At 38.8% G+C, this 8,790-nt stretch overlaps 2 protein-coding genes across 8 annotated transcripts in view; both read right to left on the bottom strand.

The window, feature by feature from the left end:
• The window catches only part of LOC145268679 (protein sidekick-2-like), a 363,221-nt gene that overhangs the window by 86,727 nt on the left and 267,704 nt on the right, over positions 1-8,790 (bottom strand). For all 7 annotated transcript variants that reach the window (XM_080124179.1, XM_080124182.1, XM_080124177.1 and 4 more), the window contains 2 exons: positions 8,319-8,732; positions 6,148-6,363 (listed from right to left, as the gene is read on the bottom strand). In XM_080124179.1, the coding sequence (XP_079980305.1) occupies positions 6,148-6,363; positions 8,319-8,732 (630 nt within the window). The remainder of the gene's footprint in view (positions 1-6,147; positions 6,364-8,318; positions 8,733-8,790) is intronic.
• Positions 1-8,790, bottom strand: part of LOC145268680 (uncharacterized) — a 175,977-nt gene that overhangs the window by 84,053 nt on the left and 83,134 nt on the right. The window lies entirely within an intron of this gene.

The following is an 8,790-nucleotide window of genomic DNA, read 5'->3' as shown; positions in this document are numbered from 1 at the left end:
CATTGCACCAACAAGAGAGATAATAAAATTTCAGCAAATCATTTTCTTCTTAGAAAAAACAGATTTATTTTATTATAATCGGGAGATATAGCTTAGGGGTGCAGCATTCAAACAACAGATCGAATGATTCCATGTTCAAGCCTGGATCTATCTCACCATTTTATTTTTAAATTCTTTTTCTTATCAATGGAGTTCAATTTACGATAAAAGAGGTACTATTTAAAATCGCTGCAAATCATTTCTTCATTTTCATATTTAAAGTAAACCGTGATTAGAATCGACTTTTCCAGGGCATTCATCGTCAAGCCCAAATATCAGCTGACGTGATATTGTAAACAAACACAGACGGAATTTGATTCGATGAACAACATCATTATTTTTTTTTTTTATTGTGTAGTGTCCAGCGGGCAAATTATTCTTCATATTCATATAACACTCAAAAGAGGATTAATTCTACAATAATACATATACAATCTGCATAAATTAAAATATGTTTAAGCGTATTGTATGACCGGGCAACGCCAGGCGTTCAGCTAGTTATATTAAATTGTTTTTAATGCCAATGCATGGTTAAAGCAAAATACGTTGTTTTGGACTGTTGAAATAATTACCGACACCAAAGATAATCTGGAAGATGTACGAGGTGTCTTCAATAAGTTTCCAAACTTTTGTACAGCCATTTAAAATGGTTGCAGACTCTTGAAAATTCAGTATGTTGTTGCTGTACATCTTATGAGATGACTGACCAATTTTTATGATTTTTAGATTCAAATGAACAGCTACAGCAGGAATTGGAATACATCCTACTAAAGCCTGACTGTCACAGCTGGTGGATTTCAAAAATGCAATCTGGACGTGAGGACACTTTAGAAGAACGATATGCAATAAAATCGTTTTAAACTTGGAAAAATAAAATGTAATAGAAACGTATGGAATTCTTCAGACTGCTTTTGGACCATCTTGCATGAATCAAGCATCAGTTTTTGAGTGGTATAAGAGATTCAAGAAAGGCAGGGAGTCTGTGAGGAATGATGAGAGGTGTGGGAGGAGTAAGGAAATCAGAACACGAGTCGATTGGCCAAATAAAGAATTTCATGGATAAGGACCGTTGTGTTTCTAAATAGTAACGTTATTATTTCAGCACGGATCATAGACTGTGCAAATACATAGACATATTTACATATTTTATTGTTTTTACTCTTAAATTGAAAAAAAAAAAAAAAAAAAAAAAAAAAAAAGAAAGCTTTTTTTTTTTTCTTTTTTGCATTGTTCCAATCACAGAAAATCCCACAACAATTATTTGGAACCTGATTGAGTTTTGCAAAAGGAAAATAAAAAAAAAATAAAACAAAACAACATAACTGTTTAGAGTGTTTTAGGTCAGGAAGCCAATATTTTCAGACAGCCTGATCTGGTAACATTAGTTATTACAGAAAGAATTATGAATCTTATTATAAATTTTCCTAATGCCTGTGTGTGTGTGTGTGTGTGACACGGTTTATCTCAGCCTACAGGCAACCCTACAGGTACAGGAGCCCTAACTCTTTGGTAGCGCTTAGAGCGGCTGCTCCATCAACAGTTGAATAATATCGGGTTGTTTGCAGTGCCATGGCGCGCATGGAAAGGGACCCTGCACTCATCCCCGGTGGGCTTTCCTGAGGCCACAGTCCTAGTTGATGGAGGGTCAGCTGATGGTCTACTTGTGATGCATGTGTGATATTCTGCATAACCTCCTGTTCGGCTTCCCCTAACCCAACTGAAACTCGTTAAAAAACATGATGACAGTACAATCTAAAAACAAGCTTAAACCAGGCTTAGGGACAAACAAATCCAACTTGCCTCCTCCCTTGAGGCTTGCATTCACAAATATCCGTGGGCTTAGAACTAACTTAGCTGATGTTGAAGCATTTCTCCTAACAAATAACCCGGATATCTTAGCACTAAGTGAGACTAACCTACACTCCTCCATCCCCTCTAACTACTTTAACATGCCTGGATATCTCCCACTCTGCCGTAAGGACTCTGACAGACATATGCACGGACTTGGAGTTTACATTCGTAATACCCTTCCCTTGACTAGAGAAACAAACCTAGAAACGGATGATCAAGCCTTTATGTGCTTTAGACTTATCATGCAACACAACATTAGCTACTTTTACTTTCTCTACCGCTCTCCCTCGACCCAAGACTGCACCATAATAAACAAAGTATCTGACAGCATAGACACAGCACTCTCCTTTGACACTAGCGCCCAAGTACATGTATTTGGTGACTTTAATGTCCATCACAAAAACTGGCTTGGATTCTCTACTTATACAGATGCAGCAGGCAGCGCAACTCATAGCTTCTCTGTATCTCACTCCCTATCGCAAATTGTTACTTTCCCAACCCGCTTCCCTGATCAGGAAGAGCAACACGCATCACTATTAGATCTGTTCTTGACCACAGTTCCTGATGATTGTGTAACGAAAGCCGACAGCCCACTTGGGAACGCTGATCATGCGGTAATAATGGTTGAAATCGCCCTAAACTCCAGACCCAAAACTGAAGAGCCAGTGCTCAAAACAACGAGATATTATAAAAAGGCTGACTGGGAAGCTATCAGAGATCTTATCAGAGACGCCCCATGGGGAAATATTTTTTCTCTTCCTGCTGAACAGTGTGCAACTGAGACCACTGAATGGTTCAAAACTGCAATCGAAGCGCATGTTCCCATGCGGAAATTCTATAGCAAGCCCCACTCTCCCCAATGGTTTACTTCGACTTGCGCAACTGCCATTGCTCAAAGGCAGCATGCATTCCGCAGGTTTAACCGACATAAGTCCAGTTCAAACAGACAAAAGTACATAGAAGCTAGAAGTAACGTTAAGAAAGAAATAGCGACAGCTAAGAGGGAATTTACGGAAACCACTACAAAACGCATCGAAGCACAAAAATTAGGAACTCGTGACTTCTGGAAAATCTACAACAGTGTAGTAAATAATGGGCAATCAACAATTCCCCCACTAACCAACAATCACGAGGTTCTTTGCTCAGCAACCGAGAAGGCTAACATGCTTGCCAGTCGGTTTGCCTCCAACTCTACACTGGACCCTCTAAACCACCCCCTACCCGACTTTCCTATGCGGACAGACGCCACGCTAGACGATCTGGAAATCACCCCTGCTCAGGTGCATGCTATCATAAAAAACCTTGACACTTCCAAAGCATGTGGACCCGACCTCATCCCAGCTGTGCTATTAAAAAAGTGCTCAGCCGAAGTAGCTCCAGTTCTCTCCAAACTCTACAACAAATGCCTTAATGAATCTTGCTTTCCGAGCTGTTGGAAAACTGCTTCTGTTGTACCAGTATTCAAGAATTCTGGCGAAAGAACTGACCCATTAAATTATCGCCCTATTAGCCTCCTCCCACTTTTTGCCAAAATATTTGAGACCTTAATTAACCATGCTCTAGTCCAGCACCTTACAGATGCTAAACTTCTGACCGACCATCAATATGGATTTAGACAAGCCCGTTCCACGGCAGACATCCTCACTGTAATCTCTGAACGCATATACCATTCACTGGACAAAGCGGGAGAGGGCAGAGCGGTAGCTCTAGATATATCTAAGGCTTTTGACAGGGTATGGCATGAGGGTCTCCTCAGGAAGATTAGATCTTACGGTATCACTGGTAGAATACTTAACATAATTAAATCCTTCTTAGATAAGAGAAAAATCCAGGTTGTCCTCGACGGTCGTACGTCTAAACAATATAATATAAATGCGGGAGTGCCCCAGGGATCTATCCTTGGTCCTCTGCTGTTCCTGATATTCATAAATGACCTCCCCGACAAAACTGCCTCTGAGATGGGTATATATGCTGATGACACCACACTCTATAGCAGGCACGACAGGAAAACAAATGAACATATATCTAAAGTAATGGCAGAAACACTAGAGGATGACCTCAAATCAGTAGTGGAATGGGGACAAAAATGGATGGTAACGTTCAATGCCACCAAGACAAAACTGGTTTCATTCAATAATTACAAGAAACCTTCTCTACCACCTATAGCAATGGCCAGCAACTCTTTAGCTGAGAGTACGTCTTTCAAGCTCCTTGGCCTAACCTTCACAGGAAACATGAGCTGGAACAATTACATCGAGGGCATTGCCAGGGCCGCTGCGAGGAAGGTGGGCTCTCTCTACCGTGCTAGAAAACTTCTAACACCCGAAAGTATCATGTACCTCTATAAGGCCACTATTCGCCCATGTATGGAGTATTGCTGTCATATTTGGGCCGGTGCATCGGCTACTAGTCTCTCGCTCCTTGACAGGGTTCAAAAGAGAGTCGCAAATCTGATAGGCCCTAAACTGGCATCAAAACTTCAGCCTCTGTCCCATCGTCGAAACGTTGCATCCCTCTGCCTGTTCTACAAGTATTATAATGGTGAATGCTCTGAAGAACTGCAAGCACTTGTGCCCCCACGACGTGAACACCCTCGACAGACCCGACAAGCTACACAATCCCACCCCCACACTGTAGAGATCCCTAGATGTAAAAGATCCTTCTACTCCAGTAGTTTCTTCCCCAGAACTGCTAGACTTTGGAATTCCATTCCAGGTCACTGCTTCCCCAACTGTACTGACATGCATAAGTTCAAGTGCAACGTGAACCAACATCTCGCTGCCCTAATCCCTACATAGTACCCCAGTAGATGTTTCCCTTGATAGTAGCCCCCTACATTAAAGTGGCAATGTGCCTTGTTTGGGGTGAAAATGTAATAAAAAAAAAAAAAAAAAAAAAAAAAAAACCCACCCATGCAAGTAAAGTACCAAAATGAAGCTTATGATCCAGCAGATGTTGTAGTGATATTTATATCCATGTTTGGTGTATGGAAATGCAAAAAAAATAAAAAATAAAAATAACGATTTAGCAAACAACGTTTTATTTACTGGATATTTTTCAGGTATTCACCGGAAGTTATTATCTCCCTTAGTAAGTTCGATTTACTGTGTGTGTGTGTGTGTGTGTGTGTGTGTGTGTGTGACGTGGTTTATTTCAGCCTACAGGCAACCCACCCAGGCAAATAAGGTACCGAAATGAAGCTTATGATCCAGCAGATGTTGCAGTGATATTTATATCCATGTTTGGTGTATGGAAATGCAAAAAAAAAAAAAAAGATTTACTAAACAACGTTTTATTTACTGGATATTTTTCAGGTATTCACCGGAAGTTATTATCTCCCTTAGTAAGTTCGATTTACTGTGTGTGTGTGTGTGTGTGTGTGTGTGTGTGACGTGGTTTATTTCAGCCTACAGGCAACCCACCCAGGCAAATAAGGTACCGAAATGAAGCTTATGATCCAGCAGATGTTGCAGTGATATTTATATCCATGTTTGGTGTATGGAAATGCAAAAAAAAAAAAAAAGATTTACTAAACAACGTTTTATTTACTGGATATTTTTCAGGTATTCACCGGAAGTTATTATCTCCCTTAGTAAGTTCGATTTACTGTGTGTGTGTGTGTGTGTGTGACGTGGTTTATTTCAGCCTACAGGCAACCCACCCAGGCAAATAAGGTACCGAAATGAAGCTTATGATCCAGCAGATGTTGCAGTGATATTTATATCCATGTTTGGTGTATGGAAATGCAAAAAAAAAAAAAAAGATTTACTAAACAACGTTTTATTTACTGGATATTTTTCAGGTATTCACCGGAAGTTATTATCTCCCTTAGTAAGTTCGATTTACTGTGTGTGTGTGTGTGTGTGTGTGTGTGTGTGTGTGTGACATGGTTTATTTCAGCCTACAGGCAACCCACCCAGGCAAATAAGGTACCGAAATGAAGCTTATGATCCAGCAGATGTTGCAGTGATATTTATATCCATGTTTGGTGTATGGAAATGCAAAAAAAAAAAAAAAAAAAAAGATTTACTAAACAACGTTTTATTTACTGGATATTTTTTTTTTCCGGTACAAGGACCCAAGTTTGCCCAGCTGGAATTAATAACAATTCCATGAATGAAATCTTTAAGGAATGGACGTGGCGGGTTAGGGTTAGGGTTAGGGTTAGGGTTAGGGTTAGGTCACTTTCTATCTGAATTTCCAAAATACATAAATTTCCTCGTTATTGCGGAAGGAAAGTAACTCAAAAACACTTACCATCTTCGAGGGTTCTGATCTTACAGGCCTCACTCTCGGGGCCGGCCCCTTTGTGGGTAAATCCAGTCACAGAAATCGAATATTGTGAATATTTTTGCAAACCATTTATAAAGCCTTGTTGCATTCCATACATGTTTATGATATCGACGTCCACATTCTCGCGTACGGTCGGAAGGCTTTCGTTTTTCAGAAACGGGCGAGCAAAAACTGTGTAACCTGAAAAAAAAAAAAAAAAAAAAAAAAAGGTTTGAGAAAATAAAAACATTTAGGAGATTAAGGTTTGTTTTACTATACACATAGATTCGAAAAAGTTGTCAAAAAAAAAAAATAATGTTATCAAATGCAAGATAAGTTACTTTTCTACCTAACTGAATATTTTTTTAGTGTTTTTATTTAGTGTAACGTTTATTCACCTTGAAAAACATACAGTGTTTACCGACGTTCACATGCAACTTCTTTATGTTAAGAATAAGTAGGTTTGAAAACACTTTTTAAAGAATGTGTCAAGCTGGCTTAATAGTTATCGTACTTGACTCACTGTCTTTAGGTTTTAGTTTTGGTATCACCTCGAGTATTTTCTTTTTTCTTTTTTTTTTTTTTTTAATTTAACATTACATTTAATAGCTACAATATTTCTGTTTATAATAAACTAGCGTGGATGTCTGGTGTTGCCTGGATGTTTGGAGGTGTGTGTTGAGTAAAATTGGTAGTAGGCAGGCTCGAACCCGTACAGCGAAGGAGGAAAAGAATGTGAAAAAAAAAGTGACGGCTTTGCTGTTATGCCCATCGCCAAACCGGAAGTGACATAGATTTAAATTAAGGCTAGACAATCGAAAAGAGGGGATGACTTTCGAAAATATCGGCGAAAAAAGCGACCCTCCCTGTAGAAAAGTGCCCAATTGAAGATGAATTAATGTTTTCAGCCAATTTTTCGATATTTGTCATCCGAAGGGTTGCGCTTCAAAATGATACTAATCTCGTGAAAATCCGTCGCCTGTGTCGAAAGTTTAGGCAAACGTACATACATACATACATTTAAACAGACAGTCGAGATTTATATTCTAGATAAGAATTCTACATTAATTAAAATATAATATTTATGCATATTTTATGACTAGGTAACGTCGGGCGACCTGCCAATAAAATAATGAATTCCACTGACCCTTTAATAGTCAGTGAATCACAGCAGTAATAAAGATGCCGTTGTGGAATTTCCATGGGTTCTGCTGGTGAAGAATGAATTCCAGTGAACTTTCAGATAAATCGTAATAAGCAGATTTTTTCTGACGCTACATTAACCGAAATTACTTAGATAAATACTTTTCCAGTTTTAAGAAAAGGGCTACAATAATATCGCAGGAATTCATCAGACTACTGTTCTCATATTGAATGTGATTTTCACAACGTTTCGATCGATGTATCCTCCAACCTTCTTTAGGTGTATCTTGTTGAACTCGGGAATTTGGACAGAATTTTGAGTGGAACCCTTTATTTACTTAACGGGGGTAGCATGCTCTTGTTCCGTCAGCCATGATTGGATAGAAGTCCTAAGTAATTTGCGATTGTATTTTTTTTTTGATCGGCCACACCGAGGATTGAACCTTCAACCTTCAGAAGAAGTTCATTTTTTACAGCTGATTTTTCCAAGTACTCTAACCACTGTGACATGGGTCCTTGCGGACAAGATACACCTGAAGAAGATCGGAGGTTACATCGACCGAAACATCGTGAAAATAACACTTAAGATGAGAACGGTAGTCTGATGAATTCAAATAATACGAATAACCCATCTTTATCTCAAAAATTCAGAAATGTAATATCGCAGGCGTCTCCATTTACAGAAGTGATATATTACATATGAAACATGCCGCTGTGGAATCTCCACAGGTCCCACCAGTAAATTAATAAATCAATAAATAAGCAGATCGATAAATTAATAAATAAACATATCAACCGATAAATCAAGCAATAAATAAAATAAAAACAGATCAATAAATAAATTAATCAATAAATCAATCAAGAAATCAATCAATCAATCAATCAATCAAGAAATCAATCAATCAATCAATCAAGAAATCAATCAATCAATCAATCAAGAAATCAATCGATCAAGAAATCAATCGATCAAGAAATCAATCGATCAAGAAATCAATCAAATAAATTCCACTGACCTTTTAATAGACCAAAAATCTGCGAGGAGTCTGGAGCTTTCCACTGGACTTTAACAGAAGTCGAATTAACTGCTGTACAAACGATCTGCGTTGGAGCTGCAGTGGGTCTTCCTTCTTCGGTCCATACGCTGATTGACGGGCTAAACACTCCAACGCCCTTGGCATTGCGTGCGGCTATCTTTATGTTATAAGAGGTGAATGGGACGAGACCCACAATGGTGTGACGGGTGAGATCTGGGTCTTTTAGGATGTCCTCGTTCATGGAAAGATTAGCATAACCTTGGAGGTTGTAACGTATGTTGAAACCCAATAATGGGCCATTCCGGTATTTCTTTTCGGGGATTAACCATTGTAAGATAATAGAAGAATTGCTGCGGGATCGGCCAACTAAATTTGTTGGTGCACCACTTGGAGCTGGAAATAAAGACAAAATTACTAGCCTATCTTTATATATATATATATATATATATAT

Source organism: Euprymna scolopes, chromosome 44 (genome assembly GCF_053919585.1).
Source record: "Euprymna scolopes isolate OS-2025 chromosome 44, ASM5391958v1, whole genome shotgun sequence".
Lineage (NCBI taxonomy): Eukaryota > Metazoa > Mollusca > Cephalopoda > Sepiida > Sepiolidae > Euprymna > Euprymna scolopes.
The sequence above is the reverse complement of the archived record's forward strand: the minus strand, read 5'-3'. Positions and strand labels throughout refer to the sequence as shown.